The sequence below is a fragment of the Procambarus clarkii genome, chromosome 32 (assembly GCF_040958095.1).
Source record: "Procambarus clarkii isolate CNS0578487 chromosome 32, FALCON_Pclarkii_2.0, whole genome shotgun sequence".
NCBI classification, from domain to species: Eukaryota; Metazoa; Arthropoda; class Malacostraca; order Decapoda; family Cambaridae; genus Procambarus; species Procambarus clarkii.
Window position 1 is genome coordinate 12,389,631 of NC_091181.1, and position 25,112 is coordinate 12,414,742.

The 25,112-nt window shown below is 44.0% G+C and overlaps 1 protein-coding gene across 1 annotated transcript in view; it reads right to left on the reverse strand.

Annotated features, from left to right (window-relative positions):
* Positions 1–25,112, reverse strand: part of LOC123759264 (uncharacterized) — a 263,874-nt gene that overhangs the window by 5,961 nt on the left and 232,801 nt on the right. Inside the window, exon 7 of the mRNA XM_069334785.1 lies at positions 13,534–13,722. Coding sequence (XP_069190886.1) covers positions 13,534–13,722 — 189 coding nt within the window. The remainder of the gene's footprint in view (positions 1–13,533; positions 13,723–25,112) is intronic.

Below are 25,112 nucleotides of genomic sequence, written 5' to 3' on the forward strand. Positions count from 1 at the left end.
CACATGTTTCAATCTCCAAAAGTTCTTCTCCGCTTGCTTTGAAATTTTGACACAACGTTCCATTCAAATACGTGCGTGTTTTTATATACCTGCTATGTAGATGGCACACCTGTGACAGGTAAAACTATGCCTTTTTTCTAAATAACGCCATCTGTTGCACGTCAGAGCACCACTAGGTATACAAAATATGTTATGATTCAGTTCAGTGTTTCCGATTGCATTGATAAATGGAATTTTCATAGATTTTGATTTATTTTCATTTTGATTTAATTATTCTGTGTGACATTGCATTTGAATTGAGCTGCGTTATTTTCCATACCGTTCATTTTGTGGGTATAGTTTATTTGATTATTTTTTCATTGTTTTTCATTTTTTTTAAATGTTCTTCTTATTTTTTAATGCAATTGGTGGTGAAATTGAGCTGTGTCGATTGATCTGCGTTTGAATTGAAATATTTTGGTAGTATTTTTTTTAGTTTTAAAAAACATGAAAATGGACAACACGTTTATTTCACAGCTGCAAATGTGCAACAAACAGCTATGAATCCACCGGCTACAACGTTAACTGCTTTCTTCACATTATGTCAGAATAACGTGTTTGCCAAAACACTGCTGTATTATGAAGTGCCTACGTATTACACATGGAATGCCAGTTGAAAATTATTTGAACGACGCAAACGAGGAGAGCGAGTCGACGGACAACCTGGCATATTCAAATAAACTACGATAGGCAGACTGTACACCGTCCATCCCAATCAAGATGAATGCTTCTTTCTTCGCATGCTGTTGGTAAATGTGCCCGGTCCAACGTCTTTCCAGCAACTGAGATTTGTCAACGGCGTAACACATGCAACTTCCCGTAGTGTATGTCAAGCTCTTAATTCATTGGAGAACGACGGACATTGGGATGTGTGCATTAATGACGCGTCCAACACGTCACATCCAAATCAAATTCGTGCATTGTTTGCAATCATATTGACCACCGGCTCTCCTTCATCTCCAACAGAGTTATGGGAGAAATATAAATCGCACATGGCGGAAGATATTATCCGTCAAATATGCAAATAAAATTCAAATATGACCATGGATTTTACAGCAAAAATCTTCAACGAAGCATTGATAATGATTGAAGACTTGTGCTTAGAAATCGCGAACAAAATTCTCAATCAATTGGAAATGCCATCAGCGAATAGATCTGCTGCTGATTCGTTCGATGTAGAATTGCGTCGTGAACAAAATCACAACACGGGTGATCTGTTGTTGTATGTTTAATCAAATATTCCAAAGCTAACACTTGAGCGAAAAGGCATTTACAATCAAATAATTCAAACTGTCAATAACGGGCTGGGAGAAATCTTCATAGATGCGCCAGGAGGAACTGGTAAAACATTCCTGATTAGATTGATTCTGCCAGCATTTCGATCCCAAAATGGCATAACCTTAGCTCTTGCATCGTCCGGAATTGTTGCGACATTGCTACCAGGTGGATGAACTGCTACTTCGGCTTTGAAATCGCCATTAAACATGCAATTCATGGAAACTCCCACGTTCAACATTTCCGAAGCATCCGGCCTGGGAAAAGTATTGCAGAAATGCAAACTTATTGTTTGGTATGAATGCACAATGCCCCACAAACATCAGACCATTTGGGAACGCGTTAATATTGGTTGCAGGAGATTTTAGGCAAACATTACCTGTAATTCCTTGATCGACACCAGCGGACGAAATAAATGCCTGCCTGAAATACTCTACTTTGTGGCGCCACGTAAACGCATTTAAAGTAACTAGAAATATACGTGTAGTTATGTAGCCACTCCAAAACGATCCATCAGATGAGATATTCTGACATTAATTTAAGGAAATTGGGAACGTAAACGTGCCGGTTGATCTGATCTCAGGACGAATTTCATTGCCTCATAACTTCTGCAATTTAGTGACGTCAAAAGAAGAATTGGATGAAAAAGTATTTCCCAATATTCAAACCAATTATAAGAATCACGATTGGCTGAGTGAACGAGGTATTCTTGTGGCCAAGAACAAAACGTCTACGACCTTAACAATATTATTCAGTCTAACATACAAAGCGAGGCAGTCACATACAAGTCCGTCGACACTGTTGAGGAAGCAGATGAAACTGTTAATTATCCAACAGAATTTTTGAATTCACTCGATCTGCCAGGGATACCAACACACGAACGGCAATTGAAAATCGGCTTGCAAATTATCATGTTGCGAAATACCAACCAGCCAAAACTTTGCAACACCACGCGCCTTGCAGTAAAAAAAAAAATAATCAGCAACGTCGTAACAATCTTGACGGGACCTTTCAAAGGTGAAGATGTCCTCATTTCTCGCATTCCTATCATTCTAAATAGGAATATCTAGACATGGATGGCTTCTTACATGAACAATTATATGTTGCGTGTTCTAGAGTCGGCAAACCAGACAATCTCTATATCTCCACAGACAATGGAACAACAAAAAATATTGTATACTGTTATGATCTCAGCCTGCAGGAGAAACGAGTCTCCCTCCTTGAGAAATATTCATCAAGCCTGACCTGATTAGAAGGTCTAGCAAATATTGAGGTGATATCGCATATGTAAAATAGTTGCTTGAATATGTATAACAGTTTGAGATTATGGGCAATGAAGGAGAAAACAGATAAATGACTGGCTAGAAGATGTGGACATTTTGCTGGAGGCGTGAGGCTCGTTTCCGGAGGACCTTGACCTCACTTGAGTGCCAGACATCGCAGGGGAAAGCCGCGCTCCGTGAGCTCCCGCCAGAAGGGAACCCCTAGTGATATATCTCAAAGAGAAGAGAAGTGTGCAGACGTACCAGCTGTAGAACCGAGCTGGGAACGTTGTGGTCTCAAGTCCTGGTCGAAGAAGAAAGTATCAAGCCGGCCAGAGACATTATTGTGGGCCGTGGAGCGCCCTGACCAAGCCTCGTCAGAGGAAGAAGCGCCCTCGACCAGACGATCTGTGGTAAGCACGATATACGCCAGTTCATAGTGATTGCTTGTAGTTGGTCGTGTGCCCAGCGACAATAGCGATGTTTATTTATAAGTTAGACATGTTTTAATAAGGCAGAAGGCCTGAAATAAGAGAGTGGAGAGGGAGGAACACGGAGCGACGTCCATCCCCTCTGAGCGCTGGCGGGCGACTGAGGGAGCCTGGCTCCTGACGGAGGAAGACCCTCCCAGCGAGTGAGGACCGCCGCCAGGCGAGGTGGAGTATGGACCCGCCCAAAACGGGGGAGTCCACTCTCACTGTATAAGAGGACAGATAGAGGTTGGAGGCAAACATATTGTGTGATTATTTTTGTTCATGTGTTAATGGGAATATTTTTATTGGAGTGTCGATGGGTTGCAGGTTTGTCTTTGGGGAAGAAGTTGCTGAGAACTTCGAAGCCAGCCTAGATGAAGTAATTGATGAGACTCCAAGGTAGTGGAGGCGAGGACCTCGAGCTGTGAGGAGAAGCAGTGAAGAGGAGTGTCACGTGCTTCTGTAGAGGTGGTGTAGCAGCCAAGAGAGCTGTGGAGGAACCTAGCAGAAGGGTGAAGCACCGTAGTTACTCAAGGAAACTTCATGATAGCAGCCTGGAGGAGCTGCAGAGGATCCTGGTAGTGAAGCCCGGAAGAACCTGAAGATATCAGGGTAGTGAACTTCCAGAGGTGGAAGGGGAAGATCTGGTGGATTACTAGTAGGGAGTTGATAGTGTTTGGTTGTCATTAGCGTGCAAGACGCAGTGAGAGGTGAGTGACTGTTTGCATCCTTATGTCAAGGAGGGTTTTACACTGAAGTTTAGAGTTACAGTCGTAGGCTGGATTACCTACAGACGTATGAGTTCTAGGACTGATAGAGTGATCGCTTGATCATTGTTGTGTATCAATGAACATTTATACTGATATGTTATTGCATTCAAATGCTGATTTTCTTGGTACACATTTATAGATACATATATATATTCTCTTGCTGATGGTGCAACAGTGTATGTAGGCTTGATCAAGTTGAGGAGGTTGATAGTATCAGGTGGTGAATCAGATGATAGGATACCACTTGATAAGCTGATAATAGAGTTCTGATGGTGTTGGAGTGCAACCTGATTGTGATATTATAGAGTATAGGATTCATTATTATTATATGTGTGTATGTATCGTGTATGTGCTTTGTCCAGTAAATGTATCCCAATTTGCTGGTGTTTGCCCTTGTCCTAGTGAGGCTTCCCAGGAGTTAGTAAAGAAGGAGAGAGAGAGAGAGAAAGAACCAAGAACCACTGCTGTGGACAGGGTAGAAGGTAATACTAGTAAGTCATAGGGGATTGAGGAAATCACAACTGATAAGGAGAGAGTGGTGAGTCACAGCGGCTCGAGTGGGTGTGTGCACATGACAACGAGGCTAAGTGTTGGAGCCGCATCCCCTAAATGTGTGACGTTGAGCCCCTCTCCAAGGGCCAGAAGCACCTAGTGTGATCTCCTAGCGAGGTATAAGCACTACCGAGTTGTGGGTTGGGTTGTCCGTAGAGAAGGAGGAACAACACGACAACACCAACCAACCCACAGTCTATAATAAATTGGGGGCCCGTCCGGGATAGTGAACTGACACACCCACACCCTGTCCAAGAGTGGATTTATACACCCTTGCTGAAATAGATAAACTGTGTGACCGCAGGTGTATAATCTCTCTCTTGGGAAGACTCACAGGACAAGATGGATAAGGTGCAAGCGTTTGTGGAGTCAGGCAAGCCTGAGGACTTGGAAGGTTGCACGAGGGATCAATTGAAACAAATAGCAGAAAATGTGGCATTAGGTTGAAAGCATCTAAAGTAGCTGGGATGAAGGATGAGATCCTGAGGCAGTTAAGAGCCAAAAATGAAGCGGCAGAGCAAGGAGCCCAAAAAGGAGCTGAAAGTGGAAAGGAGGATGATGGGCAGGATGAAGTGAGATCCCAGGGATCGAGTAGGAGCAGCAAGAGTAGCCGCAGTAGCAAGAGTAGCCGGAATAGGAGCTTGGAGAGATTCCAGTTAGAGCTCCAGATGCAGCATGAGGACAAGGAGAGACAGTTCCAGCTGGAAAAGATGAAATTAGAACTCCAGATGAAAAATGAAGCCGAGAAAGAAAAAGAGAAAACCAGACTGGAAATAGAAAAAGAAAAAGCCCAGGTCGAAAAAGAAAAAGAGAGAACAAAACAAATGCAGATAGAAGCGAATAGAACCTTGGCTGAGCAAAGGATTGAATATGGGTTGCCAGAGAGCACCACCCAGGTATCACACCCACCAGATGTTAGGGTTAGGGAGAAGGACATTCCCTTGTTTGTTCCCGAAGAGGCGGAGAGCTTCTTCGAGCATTTTGAAAAAGTAGCCAGCATCAAGGAGTGGCCACAGGAGGAATGGACCCAGCTGGTCCAGTTAAGATTGACCGGTGCAGCCAGGGAGGCATACACCCAATTGTCACTGGAAGAGTGCCAGGATTATGCCACAGTAAAGAGCAGCATATTGCGCTCGTTTCAGTTAACCCCAGAAGCTTATAGGAAGCGCTTCAGAGAGATGGTGAAGGTTGGAGCGTGTACTTTTGCTGAGACATCAAGAGATCTGGAAAGACGATTCCAGAAGTGGATTGAGGCTGCTGGAGTTGGATCTTACGCTGACCTGAAGCAACTGATGGTCATGGAGAAGTTCTTGGAGATGATGCATCCCGAAACAAAGTTCAAGTTCCAAGAAGCAGGGATAAAGGAGGTGAAAGATGCCGCAGATAGGGCGGATATGATTACTGAAGCGTACAAAAGCTTGAGGGAGAACAGAGTGAGAAGCGAGGTGAGACGCAGCAATTGCAGATCCAATGGAGTCTGGGGAGGAAGAAATTATGAGAGACCCAGAGGAGTCTGGGGTGAGAAAAATTTTGATAAATGGGCAGATAAAAGTAAGTACCCTAAAACTCAGAAGAGTAGGTCGCGCACTTCGTCTGAAAGTGAGGATGGAGGAGCTAAACGAGAAACTAATCGTTATCCAGGGAATCAAGAGTCCAGTAAAGCCCCACAGAGTGCGAGTAGTACGTCTGGCCCGAGGAACTCCATTACGAGTGGGCAGAGTCAGAGCTACTCTGGTACATATAGAAGAGACTTTTCCCAGATGAGATGTTACAATTGTAACGGATTGGGTCACGTAATGCGAGATTGTAGGCAGGGCAAAAGAGTTGTGACCCTGGCCATGTGTGACCCCCAAAGTAAATATACTAATGTGTTCCAAGACAAACCACAGAGAGCGAACTTAGTGAACGAGAGGTATAGGCCGTTCATGAGCAAAGGTTGGATCAGTATAGGAGGCCAACCTGAGGTAGAAGTGGGTATCTTGAGAGATACCGGAGCTAATCAGAGCTTGATTGCGAGAAGTCTGATTGGGAATGATCGACGGTTAGCTGGCAGGAGTAAGATGAAGGTATATGGGTTGTTGTCTGAGAGTGACATGCCCGTATGCACTGTCCAGCTAAGGTCGGAATATGTGTCGGCAGAGGTGATGTTGGGAGTATGCCCCGACATACCTATTCCAGGAGTCCAAGTGATCCTGGGGAATGACTGGTGTGGGACAAAGGTGTTGCCAAGAGTCATGGCAGAGACTGTGCCAGAGGAGAGCCCAGAAGGCCACGGCACGGGTGGGACACCTGAGAGTGTGAACCTGACTGACATCCGAGGAGATGAGTCAGGAGACCGCCAAGTTATTGAGTACCCCGTCTCGGTAGTGACGAAGGCAGAGGTGGCCGACGAGGAAGACACTGGAGAAGGTGAGACAGTGTCGATTCAGCCGGTGGAAGATATCGACGTAGATATAGCGTGGCTGTTTGATGAAGGTCCAGCCCAGGAAAATGAAGTCTCGGTGAGGTCAAAAGTGAAGACGGCCCACCCGAAGAAGAATCATGTGAAGAGAGCGGACCTGAGTAGAGCCCAGACTGCTGAAATTAAGAGTCGGAAGGTGAATGCAACTGTGCTGAGTAGGAATGAGGAAGGATGTGGACATACCGAGGACGAGAGTAGAGCGTCAAATGGTCCACGAGCACAGAGGCATATGGATAGTGGAGTTAAGTTGTTTGAGATGTCAAGAGTTGACATGTTTCACAGAAAACGTGGAGGAGAGATAGTGAAGAAGAGTAATAGCCGAGAAAATGAGAGGAGTAGAGACAGTATGTGTGGAGAGATGCTTACGAGCACTCTGGGAGAGGCAAGGCGACGTGTACGGTCGAGTGCTGTTGGTTGTAGTACAGTGCTCGAAGAAACTTTTAGGGAACGAAGAAGAGTTGAAGGAGAAGAAAGGGAATTGTATAAAGGTGAGAGATGTGGGAAGAGGATGATGATGCAAGCATGGATGAATAGTAGAAAGCCGAGGACTCGATGGAAGTCAAACAGGATGAGGTCTCGGATAAATGAGGAGACGAAAGGGAGGATCGTCGGTGAAGACGAGGGAGTGAAGTATGATGACAGGAGACGGAAGTATAATGGCAGTAGATGGAAGTGTGAAGACGACAGAGGAGGTACAGAGAGTAGACGTCTGACTCTGGACGTGAAGAGAAGAAGACGAGGAAACGGAGGGTGGAAACAATAAGTAGAGTGGACTGATGGAGTGCAGGCGTCCAAGGAGGACAGCCTAGCCATGAGGTGTCAGAGAGGTCAAATCGTTTATGAGAAGATCATGTTTCTGGCGAGTTGTGAGCCAGATGTTGCAAGGAGCAACGAACTAATTGTGGACTCTTAAGGGAGTACGTAAGCAGATCAACCGGTCGAACCAATTGGTTGAAGAACGAGACAGTGTGGTGGCGGATGTATTATCCCGAGCTTTGCCACTGGAATAACTCTCAAAAATAAGGGGAGGGGAGTGTTATGATCTCAGCCTGCAGGAGAAACGAGTCTCCCTCCTTGAGAGTTATTCATCAAGCCGGACCTGATTAGAAGGTCTAGCAAATATTGAGGTGATATCGCATATGTAAAATAGTTGCTTGGATATGTATAACAGTTTGAGATTATGGGTGTTACGGACCCGGATTCAGCGTCCGAGCCTGGAGCAGTGACAAACACGCCATCTGTGGGTCAGCTCCCGAAACCCCCGCCAAACGAACGACGACACCTAGTGAGGACAGCGTGTACTGGCCTCGAGGACCAGTTTCCAGTCTGGTTCAGCACTCAACACCGCCGCTCCTGACCTCTGGTGAGGTGGTGCTCCGAAGACAGCGCCATCTATGGAGTGGATATGTCGGGTGTTAGTATCTGAGCCTGTGAGTGTGGTGTATTAGTGTCCCAGTTATTGATGACGTGTCTGCTTACAGAGCCGACCTGGGACCACTGTGTTGAAGGTGGAGTCAGTCTACCCGAGGCAGCCAGTCTCCATACAGTGAAGTTTGCTGCAGCTTTTGTGACGTCGTCCCCCCGGAAGAACACTGTGGTGTGTTAGCCTGCCATTGGAGTGGCAGTTAAAGGATTTACCCGGGACCGACGGTTGGAGACGATAATCCACTGGGGTATTGAGGACAGGAGGGTGATTGGTGATATCACACGAGACTCCTGTCTAGGGCGTACCCCTTTTATCGTTCGTGGAGTGGCCGTACCAGCCTTGGTGGCTCAGTACCTGCCAGCAGACCTGCTGGACGTGTGGTTGACGGCCTCCACGACGGTGCCCCCAGTGGACCTGTGTTTTGGCTGACCTGTGGCCAGGGTAGGCTCGGCGTTCTCAGAGGACACGACTTGAGGCCACGAAGAAAGCACTGCGGACTCAGCACCTAGCTTCGAGGATCCATAGTCTTCAGCAGAAGACTAGATTGTGCACGATCCCCTTGTATAGTGTTAATACCCTCCCCTTGTGCACGTTTTACTTTTATATATTTAATTGGTGTAGGTGAATATTATATTATATTAAGTTCTTACCTTTCTTTCCCTACTCCCTTTAAGTTACTTGCGTCACGGATCGCATCCCTTGATAGCCTCTACTGGCTTGGGGCCGGATATATATCTTCCTCTAACTACATCAGAGTAAGAACCCCGTTGCGTCCCGAGAGGGCCGTAACAATGGGCAATGAAGGAGAAAACAGATAAATGACTGGCTAGGAGATGTGGACATTTTGCTGGAGGCGTGAGGCTCGTTTCCGGAGGACCTTGACCTCACTTGAGTGCCAGACATCGCAGGGGAAAGCCGCGCTCCGTGAGCTCCCGCCAGAAGGGAACCCCTAGTGATATATCTCGAAGAGAAGAGGAGTGTGCAGACGTACCAGCTGTGGAACCGAGCTGGGAACGTTGTGGTCTCAAGTCCTGGTCGAAGAAGAGAGTATCAAGCCGGCCAGAGACATTATTGTGGGCCGTGGAGCGCCCTGACCAAGCCTCGTCAGAGGAAGAAGCGCCCTCGACCAGACGATCTGTGGTAAGCACGATATACGCCAGTTCATAGTGATTGCTTGTAGTTGGTCGTGTGCCCAGCGACAGTAGCGATGTTTATTTATAAGTTAGACATGTTTTAATAAGGCAGAAGGCCTGAAATAAGAGAGTGGAGAGGGAGGAACACGGAGCGACGTCCATCCCCTCTGAGCGCTGGCGGGCGACTGAGGGAGCCTGGCTCCTGACGGAGGAAGACCCTCCCAGCGAGTGAGGACCGCCGCCAGGCGAGGTGGAGTATGGACCCGCCCAAAACGGGGGAGTCCACTCTCACTGTATATAGAGGACAGATAGAAGTTGGAGGCAAACATATTGTGTGATTATTTTTGTTCATGTGTTAATGGGGAACATTTTTATTGGAGTGTCGATGGGTTGCAGGTTTGTCTTTGGGGAAGAAGTTGCTGAGAACTTCGAAGCCAGCCTAGATGAAGTAATTGATGAGACTCCAAGGTAGTGGAGGCGAGGACCTCGAGCTGTGAGGAGAAGTAGTGAAGAGGAGTGTCACGTGCTTCTGTAGAGGTGGTGTAGCAGCCAAGAGAGCTGTGGAGGAACCTAGCAGAAGGGTGAAGCACCGTAGTTACTCAAGGAAACTTCATGATAGCAGCCTGGAGGAGCTGCAGAGGATCCTGGTAGTGAAGCCCGGAAGAACCTGAAGATATCAGGGTAGTGAACTTCCAGAGGTGGAAGGGGAAGTTCTGGTGGATTACTAGTAGGGAGTTGATAGTGTTTGGTTGTCATTAGCGTGCAAGACGCAGTGAGAGGCGAGTGACTGTTTGCATCCTTATGTCAAGGAGGGTTTTACACTGAAGTTTAGAGTTACAGTCGTAGGCTGGATTACCTACAGACGTATGCGTTCTAGGACTGATAGAGTGATCGCTTGATCATTGTTGTGTATCAATGAACATTTATACTGATATGTTATTGCATTCAAATGCTGATTTTCTTGGTACACATTTATAGATACATATATATATTCTCTTGCTGATGGTGCAACAGTGTATGTAGGCTTGATCAACTTGAGGAGGTTGATAGTATCAGGTGGTGAATCAGATGATAGGATACCACTTGACAAGCTGATAATAGAGTTCTGATGGTGTTGGAGTGCAACCTGATTGTGATATTATAGAGTATAGGATTCATTATTATTATATGTGTGTATGTATCGTGTATGTGCTTTGTCCAGTAAATGTATCCCAATTTGCTGGTGTTTGCCCTTGTCCTAGTGAGGCTTCCCAGGAGGTAGTAAAGAAGGAGAGAGAGAGAGAAAGAACCAAGAACCACTGCTGTGGACAGGGTAGAAGGTAATACTAGTAAGTCATAGGGGATTGAGGAAATCACAACTGATAAGGAGAGAGTGGGGAGTCACAGCGGCTCGAGTGGGTGTGTGCACATGACAACGAGGCTAAGTGTTGGAGCCACATCCCCTAAATGTGTGACGTTGAGCCCCTCTCCAAGGGCCAGAAGCACCTAGTGTGATCTCCTAGCGAGGTATAAGCACTCTACCGAGTTGTGGGTTGGGTTGTCCGTAGAGAAGGAGGAACAACACGACAACACCAACCAACCCACGACTATAATAATACCCACAAGCATTGTGATATTAAACATGTTAGAAACGTGCGCTTTCTCTTTTCTTTCTTTCCCATTTAAACAGACTGAGCCACAGCAACGCGTGGCGGGTATTGCTTGTATATAAATAAAAATGGAAATGTTCATTTGTGCTAACCGCAAAACTCAGAAAGTTCTTCACCGATTGCTTTGAAATTTTCACACAACGTTCAATTCGCATCCGAGCAGATTTTTATGTACATATAATATAGATGTCATGTATGTGACGGTAAAAAAAGACATGATTTTTCTGAAAAACTGTGTTTTTCATGTGAGGGAAATCTTCTAAACCTCTTTACCGATTGCTTTGAAATTTTGACACAACGTAGCATTGGAATAGGCGCATCTTTTTATAGTAGTAGTAGTAGGCATCCTTCAGTCTCAGGAGACTATGGAGTTGCGCCCTAGTTGTCAATGCTGGTGCAGTGTCTGGTGTGACTGATAAGGCCAATCCGAGAGTGGCAGTCCATCCCAAACCGAGCACAAACGAAGTCCGATTCTGGTCTGTCTTCCCGGCTACCGGCTTTCCTTCTCTGTCTCTTTGCCTCCGATTCCTTGGCGTCTTTTTATATATCTACCAAATACATGCCTCACCTGTGACAGGAAAAACATGTTTTTTTTAATCAGCCCCATCTGTTGGACGTAAGAGCAACATACGCTATAATCCCGAAAGTTCTTCACCGATTGCTTTGGAATTTTGATTCAACGAAGCATTCGAATAGGTGCATCTTTTTATATACTTACTATATAGATGCCACCCCCTGTGACAGGTAAAAACATGCGTTTTTTAAAAACAGTGCCATCTGTTGCACATAATCCCAACATGCACGCTATACTATATATGTCACAAATTCCATTTCAGTGGTTCCGATTGCATTGATAAGTTTTATTTTCATAGATTACGATTTATTTTATTTTTTATTGAATTATTTTGTGTGACATTGAGTTAGAATTGAGCTGTGTTGTTTACCATACCGTTCATTTCGTAAGTCTATGTATAGATGCCCCACCTGTGACAGGTAAAACTATGCTTTTCTTGAAAAACAGCGCCATCGGTTGCATTTAACAGCAACACACATGCTACAATAAATATGTTACAATTCCATTTCAATGTTTCTGATTGCATTGATAAATTGAATTTTCATAGATTTCTATTTTTTTCATTTTGATTTAATTATTTTGTGTGAATTGCGATGAAATTGAGCTGTGTTGCTTACCATACCGTTTATTTCGTGAGTATAGTTTATATTTTTGTCATATTTTCATTTCATTTTTTAACTGTTTTTCTTATATTTCAGTGATGGAAACATCAGATCACTTGATGTTCCTAATTTTCTGATATAGACATTAAACCATCTGGGAAGGCATCGGACAAAGAAGTGGGGAATGGTGGGGATGACTAGGAGATGGAAGTGACAGATGGTGAGGAGAACGAGGGGACTAGGGAGGGGGTAAAGGTGGGGAAGGATGAGGGGCCGGGGGAAGTTTGGGATGGTGGGGACGAAGGGGATGCGGAATGGAGAATGGTGGGGAGGACAAAGGGACAGGGAAGTGGGGAATCGTTGGACGGAAGAAGGATGGTGGAATGGGGAATGATGAGGAGGACGAGGGGATGGTGGGTGGGAAAATGGTTGGGAGGCTGAGGAGATAGGTGAAAGGGGAATGGTGGGGAGGACTGGGGGACAGGGAAGGTTGCTATGGCTCAGCAACGCACATGCCTTGCTGAGCCACAGCAACGCATGTCCGGGTACTGCTAGTATATTTATAATATATAATTATATTATCAATAATATCTCCAGGAGGAGATCTTCTATCTCCAGGAGGAGATATCCATTTTGTAGGCTGTGGAAAGTAGGTTCCTCTAAAATATTTTAATAGGAGGAACAAGTATAGTAGTATTGGCTGTTTCATGTGAGGTAGCATGTTGGCTCACCTTCCTTGTAATAATCTCTGATATATCCGATAGACAATTTATTATTGACTAACACCTGTCCTCCTCTGCCGAGCTCCTCGATCGTCAATCCCCTGCCATCTGGATGACAACCTGTTCTCTTACAAATTACGTCTGGATTTGGCCGTTCGTCTGTTTTGCCGAAAATGAACATAATTTGAAAATTAAAAATAATTGAAAATTAAGTTTTGATGTGTTTTTTTTTCAAAACAGTACGTTCAGGGTCCTCTGGTAGGTTAGGAGGGCAGGAAGTTCTAATGTTTCAAAACGTCTTGAAAACCGTTAATTGAAAGTTTCCTCTCCAAACCTAACCGAATAAACCAGAGGACTCACAACAGAAAACGGGACAGTACGTAACTTTCGTGAGCCGATTTAATTTAAAATTACGTCCACATTTGGTCATTCGGGCAAACGAGCGAGAAGCAATGTAATTTTAAGAGGACGGGTTGGTATGTGAGCGCACTCTTGACACAACATCCTGCCTGAGTCCATCTGAGTACTGACACCTTAACTTTCACTCTGCTCCTCGTAACTGAGGGAGATATTGATTTCAAATTACTATAGATACCTGCCTGGCCAGAAATGCTGATGGAGGGATCAGAGGGAGGCTGGTTCAGGAGTGTACCCCAGCCGTACAGGAGGGCGGTGGTGATGTCCACAGAACGGCCTCCAGCCACCCATTGCCATGCCTTCTGAAAGAACCACAGACTCACGCCCCACGCCACCACGCTCACCAACAGCGCCCCCCACAGCTCTCCTGCAGGAAGAGGATGTGATTATATGAACCTATAATCGACAAAAAATAGCATCTATAGTTAATCTGGATGACATACAAAATATAACCTGTTCCGGACATATGCATCAGATACTGTTATGGACATATGCAACCCTAACCTAAGTGTAGATACCGAAGTGTAGTTACAGGGTGAGAGCTACGAAAGTGGTGTCCGTCTTCCCAGTACTCTATGTCATAACGCTTTGAAACTACTGACGGTTTTGGCCTCCACCACCTTCTCGCCTAGCTTGTTCCAGCCGTCTACCACTCTGTTTGCCAAAGTTAATATTCTTATATATAAGTGACACTTTTGTTTAGTTAACTTTAATCTTTAACGTCTTGTTCTTGAAGTTCAAGGTCTCATAACTTCTTCCTTATCTTTTTTATCGATTCCCGTTAATATTTTGTATTCAGTGATGTGTTTAATGTATTTAATGATTCTAACCTCTCTCCGTAGCTCTTGTCTTTCAGTTCTGGAAGACATTGAATGTTTGTTAACAATTGTGTATTTGGGTGACAAGAAGAGTTTAGTTATTTTATGTTTATTTAATACTAGATGTACCTGGCCACGCGCTGCTGTGGCTCAGCAACGCATGAGCAAGAGCAACCTTCCCCCCTGTCTCCCAGTCCTCTCCACCATTCCCCCCCCTACCCTGTCCCCTCGTCCTTCCCACCATTTCCTCCCTCCCGCATCCCTATGTCCTCCCCACCATCTACCATCCCTTCATCCTCCTAACTATTCCCCACTCCACTGTCCCCTCGTCCTCTCCATCATCACCCACTCCCCCTTTCCTTCATCCTCCCTACTATTCTCCCCTCCCCAGTCCCTTAGTTCTCCCCCACAATCCCCCACTTCCCTGTCCCCTTGCCCTCCCCCACTAATCTCCATTCCCCCCCTGTCCCCTCATCCCCACCATCCCCAACTCCCTCGTCCCCTCATCCTCTCCACCATTACCCCCTCCCCGAACCCCTCGTCCTCCCCACAAACCCCAAGTTCCGTCCCCTCGTCCTCCCCAACATTCCCCACTCCCACGTCCGATGCATTCCCAAATGATTTGATGTTCCCATCAGAAAATTGGGAACATTAAATGATCTGATGTTCTCATTACTGAAATACGAGAAAAACAATTAAAACGAGAAATTAAAAAAAAAGGAAAAATAAAACAAATAAACTATTGTAACGAACTGAATGGAATGGTAAACAACAAAGCTATAAAGCTATGCAATGTCACACAAAATAATTAAATAAAGGTGAAAATAATTCAAAATCTATGAAAATTCCTTTTATTGTTGAAATCCGAAACATTGAAATGGAATCGGAACATATTTAGTATAGCGTGAGTTGCTCTTACATGCATCGGATAGCGCTGTTTTTGAAAAAAGTATGTTTTTACCTGTCACAGGTGTGGCATCTATACTTATACTTACGAAATCAATGGAATGGTAAACAACATAGCTATATTCCCAAGAACTGTCAAACAAAAAAATTCAATATAAATTAAAACAAATTGAAATATATGAAAATTTAATTTGTCAATGCAATCGAAGACATTGAAATTGAATTCGTAACATATTTAGTATATCGTGACTGTTGCTCTTAAGTGCAACAGATAGCGCTGTTATTGAAAAAAAATGTTTTTACCTGTCACAGGTGTGGTATCTATATAGGATGAATATAAAAATACACGCATATTCGAATGAAACGTTGTGCCATATATATATATATATATATATATATATATATATATATATATATATATATATATATATATATGAATGAAAACTCACACCCCAGAAGTGACTCGAACCCATACTCCCAGAAGCAACGCAACTGGTAACTACAGGGCGCCTTAATCCGCTTGACCATCACGGCCGTCAAAAGGAAGTGATAGCCGAGGCTATTTGAGCCACTTCCCCGACGGCAACTCGGATGGTAATCTTGGGCATAGCATTTCACCAAATCACCTCATTCTTTGGGGCACACGTGAGGAACACAAATGCGAACAAGCCTGAATGGTCCCCAGGACTATATGCGAATGAAAACTCACACCCCAGAAGTGACTCGAACCCATACTCCCAGAAGCAACGCAACTGGTAACTACAGGGCGCCTTAATCCGCTTGACCATCACGGCCGTCAAAAGGAAGTGATAGCCGAGGCTATTTGAGCCACTTCCCCGACGGCAACTCGGATGGTAATCTTGGGCATAGCATTTCACCAAATCACCTCATTCTTTGGGGCACACGTGAGGAACACAAATGCGAACAAGCCTGAATGGTCCCCAGGACTATATGCGAATGAAAACTCACACCCCAGAAGTGACTCGAACCCATACTCCCAGAAGCAACGCAACTGGTAACTACAGGGCGCCTTAATCCGATGGATTAAGTCAAGCGGATTAAGGCGCCCTGTAGTTACCAGTTGCGTTGCTTCTGGGAGTATGGGTTCGAGTCACTTCTGGGGTGTGAGTTTTCATTCGCATATAGTCCTGGGGACCATTCAGGCTTGTTCGCATTTGTGTTCCTCACGTGTGCCCCAAAGAATGAGGTGATTTGGTGAAATGCTATGCCCAAGATTACCATCCGAGTTGCCGTCGGGGAAGTGGCTCAAATAGCCTCGGCTATCACTTCCTTTTGACGGCCGTGATGGTCAAGCGGATTAAGGCGCCCTGTAGTTACCAGTTGCGTTGCTTCTGGGAGTATGGGTTCGAGTCACTTCTGGGGTGTGAGTTTTCATTCGCATATAGTCCTGGGGACCATTCAGGCTTGTTCGCATATATATATATATATATATATATATATATATATATATATATATATATATATATATATATATATGCAACAATGATCACAAAAACACTGATCCAAGTATGCAGAATAACCACATATGAAAAATAGAAAATGCTTAACGCGTTTTCGGCTAATTCGCCTTCATCAGAGCAAAGTAGAATCACTTTGAATCCACGTCAAAGTGGATTCTACTTTGCTCTGATGAAGGCGAATTAGCCGAAAACGCGTTAAGCATTTTCTATTTTTCATATGTGGTTATTCTGCATATATATATATATATATATATATATATATATATATATATATATATATATATATATATATATATATATATGTCGTACCTAATAGCCAGAACGCACTTCTCAGCCTACTATTCAAGGCCCGATTTGCCTAATAAGCCAAGTTTTCATGAATTAATGTTTTTTCGTCTACCTAACCTACCTAACCTAACCTAACCTAGCTTTTTTTGGCTACCTAACCTAACCTTACCTATAAATATAGGTTAGGTTAGGTTAGGTAGGGTTGGTTAGGTTCGGTCATATATCTACGTTAATTTTAACTCCAAAAAAAAAAAAATTGACCTCATACATAGAGAAAAGGGTTGCTTTATCATTTCATAAGAAAAAAATTATAGTAAATATATTAATTCATGAAAACTTGGCTTATTAGGCAAATCGGGCCTTGAATAGTAGGCTGAGAAGTGAGTTCTGGCTACTAGGTACGACATATATATATATATATATATATATATATATATATATATATATATATATATATATATATATATATATATATATATATATATATATATATATATATATATATATATGTCGTACCTAGTAGCCAGAACGCACTTCTCAGCCTACTATGCAAGGCCCTATGTGCCTAATAAGCCAAGTTTTCATGAATTTATTGTTTTTCGACTACCTAACCGACCTAACCTAACCTAACCTAACTTTTTCGGCTACCTAACCTAACCTAACCTATAAAGATAGGTTAGGTAGGGTTGGTTAGGTTCGGTCATATATCTACGTTAATTTTAACTCCAATAAAAAAATTGACCTCAAACATAATGAAATGGGTAGCTTTATCATTTCATAAGAAAAAAATCAGAGGAAATATATTAATTCAGGAAAACTTGGCTTATTAGGCATATCGGGCCTTGCATAGTAGGCTGAGAAGTGCGTTCTGGCTACTAGGTACGGCATATATATATATATATATATATATATATATATATATATATATATATATATATATATATATATATATATATATATATATATATATATATATATATATATATATATATATATATATATATATATATATATATATATTTTTTTTTTTTAAAGTTTGTGAGGGTACCACCTCTGGTGCCAATGTGGGGAACTACATTTATATATTGTCACTGACAAGCATACTGACAAGCACATATTTATATATATATCTGTGTGTGTGTGTGTGTACTCACCTATTTGTACTCACCTATTTGTGCTTGCAGAATCGAGCATTGACTCTTGGATCCCGCCTTTCCAGCTATCCGTTGTTTACAGCAATGACTCCTGTCCCATTTCCCTATCATACCTAGTTTTAAAAGTATGAATAGTATTTGATTCCACAACCTGTTCCCCAAGTGCATTCCATTTTTCCACTACTCTCACGCTAAAAGAAAACTTCCTAACATCTCTGTGACTCATCTGAGTTTCCAGTTTCCACCCATGTCCCCTCGTTCTGTTATTATTACGTGTGAACATTTCATCTATTTCCACTTTGTTAATTCCTCTGAGTATTTTATATGTCCCTATCATATCTCCTCTCTCCCTTCTTTTCTCTAGTGTCGTAAGGTTCAGTTCCCTCAGACGCTCTTCATATCCCATCCCTCGTAACTCTGGGACAAGCCTCGTCTAAACCTCTGAACCTTCTCCAGTTTCTTTATGTGTTTCTTCAGGTGGGGGCTCCATGATGGCGCGGCATACTCTAAGACGGGTCTCACGTAGGCAGTGTAAAGCGCCCTAAAAGCCTCCTCATTTAGGTTTCTGAATGAAGGTCTAATTTTCGCCAGTGTAGAGTACGCTGCTGTCGTTATCCTATTTATATGTGCCTCAGGAGTTAGATTAGGTGTCACATCCACTCCCAGGTCTCTTTCTCGAATCGTTACAGGTAGGCTGTTCCTCTTAATTGTGTACTGTCCCTTTGGTCTCCTATCACCTGATCCCATTTCCATAACTTTACATTTACTGGTGTTAAACTCCAGTAGCCATTACCCTGACCATCTCTGCAACCTGTTTAAGTCCTCTTGGAGGATCCTACAATCCTCGTCTGTCACAACTCTTCTCATTAACTTTGCGTCATCCGCAAACATTGACATGTATGATTCCACTCCTGTAAACATATCATTTACGTAAATTAGAAAGAGGATTGATCCCAGCACCGATCCCTGAGGTACTCCACTTGTTACTGTTCGCCAGTCCGACTTCTCGCCCCTTACCATTACCCTCTGGCTCCTTCCTGTTAGGTAGTTCTTCACCCATACTAGAGCCTTTCCGCTTACTCCTGCCTGCCTCTCAAGTTTGTATAGCAGTCTCATGTGCGGTACTGTATCAAAGGCCTTTTGGCAGTCAAGAAATATGCAGTCTGCCCAGCCTTCTCTGTCCTGCCTTATCCTTGTTACTTTATCATAGAATTCTAAAAGGTTTGTTAGGCATGATTTCCCTGTCCAGAACCCATGTTGGTGCTTGTTTACAAACCCAATGCTCTCCAGGTGCTCAACAAGTCTTAGCCTAATTATTCTTTCAAGTATTTTGCAGGGGATGCTTGTCAGTGATACGGGTCTGTAGTTAAGTGCCTCCTCCCTATCACCTTTCTTGAAAATCGGTACGACATTTGCCTCCTTCCAGCAACTGGGCCATTCTCCCGACATAAGTGACTCATTAAAGATCATTGCCAGAGGCACGCTGAGAGCCTGCACTGCCTCTTTAAGTATCCACGGTGATACTTTGTCTGGTCCAACAGCTTTATTTGCATCCAGTGCTGTCAACTGTTTCGTTACCTCCTCTGCTGTCACCTCTATATCTGATAGTCTTTCATCTAGGGTACTCGCTTCTAAGAATGGGAGCTGCTCAGGTTCGGTTGTGAACATTCCATGGAATTTTGCATTCAGTACCTCGCAGATTTCCTTGTCGCTTTCTGTATATGCCCTTCTGTTTTCCTCAGTCTTGTCACTTGGTCATTTACCGACATCTTCCTTCTTATATGGCTATGTAGTAATTTAGGTTGCTTGTTCGCTTTGACTGCAATATCATTCTCATAATTTCTTTCCGACACTCGTCTTATGTTAATGTAATCATTCCTAGCTCTGTTACATCTAATCCTGTTGTCCTCTGTCCTTTGTCTTCTGTACTTCCTCCACTCCCTCCTGCTTCTCACCTTTGCTTCCCGACACTGTCTATTAAACCATGGGTTATTATATTCCCTCCTGCTTTTTTCCTTTATTGTTGGAATAAATCTCTCTTCAGCCTCCTTGCATTTCAATATGACTTGGTTCATCATACCTTGCACTGTTTTTCCTCTAAGTTCTTCCTCCCACTGCACTTCTCCCAGGTAATCCCTTATCCTTCTGTAGTCCCCTTTTCTGTAATCAAGTCTCCTTTCCCGGCCCTCTTGTCCTTTGGTCACAATTTTAAGCTCCATCATGTAGTCAAAGACTAGGACACAATGGTCACTGGCTCCTAGTGGTATTTCATGTTCCAACTGCTCGATGTCTTCTACATTCTGGGTGAAAATGAGATCTAATAGGCTGTGGGAACCGACCTGTGAGATTTATATTTATTTAATTTATATGAATTTATATTTACGTTAATTTATATACTTCGATAGCAATTTGTATAATGATAAGTGAACTGTATTTCTGCAATAATCTCTTAATCTCACAAATCGATCCTCTACACATTAGGGGGGTTTATTAAATTTATATATGCAGCCAATCAAACTACAGTAATAGACTACATACATTGAAAAGGTTCCTTATCTTATAGTACAGCAGGTTAATCCACCAGGTATAACTAGGGTGTAGACACCAAATTATCCTCTTTGAGGTAGCTTCTATCACCCAGTAACTGGTGCACAAAGTCTTCCTCGTCTTGACCTGTTAAAAGGGCGCTAGCTGTAAAGCCAGAATCCTATATATGACAAGTATTTCAGAGAAAACACTATACATGGAACATGAAGACCTGGCTTAATTACCTTTAGTTTGAGGCGATTTCGTGATCTAACTGGATCACCCTACCCAATGACATTAATGGCCACTAATGATAGATATACGGGTTTCGGAAAGACACTTAACTTGAATTTGTTGACAGCGTGTGATAATGGTACACCTTTGGTTTCCATAACACTTCGTCCAAGTAAAATTAACAGGAGCCGAATTTGCTCCCTGCGCCTCTGTTCTCAATAATGTCTAACACCCCATACTATTGACGCTACTGGCAGACATTGTCCAGATATGATAGGAGCCGAATTTGCTCCACACGTCTCGGAGGTGACACAACAATGGCTGCCCCTCCTTCCTCACTGACGCTACTGGCCGACATTGTCCAGATATGATAGGAGCCGAATTTGCTCCATGCGTCCCGGAGGTGACAACAACAATGGCTGCCCCTCCTTCCACACTGACGCCTGGCTTACATTGTCCACATGACAGAAAGTGATAGAAGGGTCACATTTACTCTACTTTAATATTGATAATTAAGTTAATTTATATGAGATGGTTTATGATGGTAAAGTCCAAAGACTAATGTATTTAAGAATAATTCCCACCATAATAGGTGGTGAATTATAATAGTGTGTGGTGATGATATCCCGTTTTCTTTAGACGGTAATTCCACTACAAGTTACGTTTTCTATGGTAACTTGTTTATACAACACAGCTATTATCTGTATGATTATTAAATGGTGTCAGATTTTCCGACATAGGCTGGGCGTATTGAGATCTAATAGGCTGTGTGTGTACTCACCTAGTTGTACTCACCTAGTTGTGTTTGCGGGGGTTGAGCTCTGGCTCTTTGGTCCCGCCTCTCAACCGTCAATCAACAGGTGTACAGATTCCTGAGCCTATCGGGCTCTGTCATATCTACACTTGAAACTGTGTATGGAGTCAGCCTCCACCACATCACCCCCTAATGCATTCCATTTGTCAACCACTCTGACACTAAAAAAGTTCTTTCTAATATCTCTGTGGCTCATTTGGGCACTCAGTTTCCACCTGTGTCCCCTTGTGCGTGTTCCCCTTGTGTTAAATAGACTGTCTTTATCTACCCTATCAATCCCCTTCAGAATCTTGAATGTGGTGATCATGTCCCCCCTAACTCTTCTGTCTTCCAGCGAAGTGAGGTTTAATTCCCGTAGTCTCTCCTCGTAGCTCATACCACTCAGCTCGGGTACTAGTCTGGTGGCAAACCTTTGAACCTTTTCCAGTTTAGTCTTATCCTTGACTAGATATGGACTCCATGCTGGGGCTGCATACTCCAGGATTGGCCTGACATATGTGGTATACAAAGTTCTGAATGATTCTTTACACAAGTTTCTGAATGCCGTTCGTATGTTGGCCAGCCTGGCATATGCCGCTGATGTTATCCGCTTGATATGTGCTGCAGGAGACAGGTCTGGCGTGATATCAACCCCCAAGTCTTTTTCCTTCTCTGACTCCTGAAGAATTTCCTCTCCCAGATGATACCTTGTATCTGGCCTCCTGCTCCCTACACCTATCTTCATTACATTACATTTGGTTGGGTTAAACTCTAACAACCATTTGTTCGACCATTCCTTCAGCTTGTCTAGGTCTTCTTGAAGCCTCAAACAGTCCTCTTTTGTTTTAATCCTTCTCATAATTTTAGCATCGTCCGCAAACATTGAGAGAAATGAATCGATACCCTCCGGGAGATCATTTACATATATCAGAAACAAGATAGGACCGAGTACAGAGCCCTGTGGGACTCCACTGGTGACTTCACGCCAATCGGAGGTCTCACCCCTCACCGTAACTCTCTGCTTCCTATTGCTTAGATACTCCCTTATCCACTGGAGCACCTTACCAGCTACACCTGCCTGTCTCTCCAGCTTATGTACCAGCCTCTTATGCGGTACTGTGTCAAAGGGTTTCCGACAATCCAAGAAAATGCAGTCCGCCCAGCCCTCTCTTTCTTGCTTAATCTGTGTCACCTGATCGTAGAATTCTATCAAGCCTGTAAGGCAAGATTTACCCTCCCTGAATCCATGTTGGCGATTTGTCACGAAGTCCCTTCTCTCCAGATGTGTTACCAGGTTTTTTCTCACGATCTTCTCCATCACCTTGCATGGTATACAAGTCAAGGACACTGGCCTGTAGTTCAGTGCCTCTTGTCTGTCGCCCTTTTTGTATATTGGGACCACATTCGCCGTCTTCCATATTTCTGGTAGGTCTCCCGTCTCTAGTGATTTACTATACACTATGGAGAGTGGCAAGCAAAGTGCCTCTGCACACTCTTTCAGTACCCATGGTGAGATCCCATCTGGACCAACCGCCTTTCTAACATCCAGATCCAGCAGGTGTCTCTTGACCTCCTCTCTCGTAATTTCGAACTCCTCCAAGGCCGCCTGGTTTACCTCCATTTCTCCTAGCACAGTGACCTCACCCTGTTCTATTGTGAAGACCTCCTGGAACCTCTTGTTGAGTTCCTCACACACCTCTCTGTCATTCTCTGTATACCTGTCCTCGCCTGTTCTAAGTTTCAATACCTGTTCTTTCACTGTTGTTTTCCTTCTGATGTGACTGTGGAGTAGCTTTGGTTCGGTCTTGGCTTTGTTTGCTATATCATTTTCAAAAATTTTCTCTACTTCTCTTCTCACCCTGACGTACTCATTCCTGGTTCTCTGGTATCTCTCCCTGCTTTCTGGTGTTCTGTTATTCCGGAAGTTCCTCCACGCCTTCTTGTTCAGTTTCTTCGCTTCCATACATGCCCTATTATACCATGGATTCTTTTGTTGCTTCTCGGATTTTTCCCTTTGGGCCGGGATGAACCTGTTTACTGCCTCCTGACACTTTTGGGTAACATAGTCCATCATACCCTGTACAGACTTGTCTCTGAGGTCTGTGTCCCAAGGTATTTCACTTAGGAAACTTCTCATCTGTTCATAATTCCCCTTTCGGTATGCCAGCCTTTTGATTCCTAGTTCTTTTTGGGGGGAGATAAGTCCTAGCTCTACCAGGTACTCAAAGTTCAATACACTGTGGTCACTCATTCCCAAGGGCGCTTCCATCTTAACTTCCCTTATATCCCATTCATTTAGGGTAAATATCAAATCAAGCATTGCTGGTTCATCTTCTCCTATCATTCTTGTTGGCTCTTTGGTATGCTGGCTTAGAAAGTTTCTTGTTGCCACGTCCAGCAGCTTAGCTCTCCATGTTTCTGGTCCTCCATGCGGGTCTCTGTTCTTCCAATCTATCTTCCCATGGTTGAAGTCTCCCATAATTAGTAGTCCAGATCCATTCCTGCTAGCAACAGAAGCTGCTCTTTCTATTATGTTAATGGTGGCCATGTTGTTTCTATCATATTCCTGTCTAGGTCTTCTGTCATTTGGTGGTGGATTATATATGACTGCGACTATAATTTTTTTCCCTCCATTTGTTACAGTACCTGCTATGTAGTCACTGAAACCTTCACAGCCCTGAATATCCATCTCCTCAAAATCCCAGCCTTTTCTTACCAGCAGAGCTACACCACCCCCACCTCTTCCTTCCCTCTCTTTCCGCATAACATAATAGTCCTGTGGAAACACTGCATTTGTTATTGTTTTCGTGATCTTTGTTTCTGTGAGGGCTATTATGTCTGGGTTTTCCTCTAGTACCAGTTCTCCAAGCTCATTTGCTTTATTTGTAATTCCATCTATGTTAGTGTACATCGCTTTGAGGCTCACTTTCTTCTGTCCCTTCTCAAATCGCCTCCTTGGTGAGTGTTCTGCTGGTGGGGGAGGCTGTTCCATGGGTGTGAGGACCTGTGAGGTGGGTAACAGGATCTCAGAGGATACTGGAATGAGGGGCGGGGGATCCAGTGAAGGGGGAGGGACAGGGAGGGTATGGGGTGAAAGGGGAGGGAGGACGGGAAGGAAAGGGGGGGAGGGAGGACTCGGGAGGAGGGGAGGGGTAGAAGGGTGGGGATTGGGTGTGGGGGGAGGGAGATTTGGCTGAACTTTTGAGTGGGGGCAGGGAGGGTTTGGGGTAGGGGGGTTTTCTATGCAGAGGAGGGAGGCGGGGTTGTCCTCCCTTCTGGTGTTACTGGGTAGCTGGTTGTGGGTTCCCCCCTCGCCTCTGGGGGTGTTGTGTTGGGAGCTGTGACTTCCTGGTTTTCCCCTCTCGCCCTGCGCCTCTTCCTTGCTTCTGCCGCCACGGCTCTCTCCTCCCTTGTCATGTCTCGCTGGAGGAATACATTTTTTAATTTTCCCACGTTTTTCAGGGAGCTCTTCCTTGATAGGATCCTCTCCTTTGTGTTCTCGTTTGCAAACACTATCTTTATCATTCGGTCTCGGTCTTTGTTGTACCGGCCTAGCC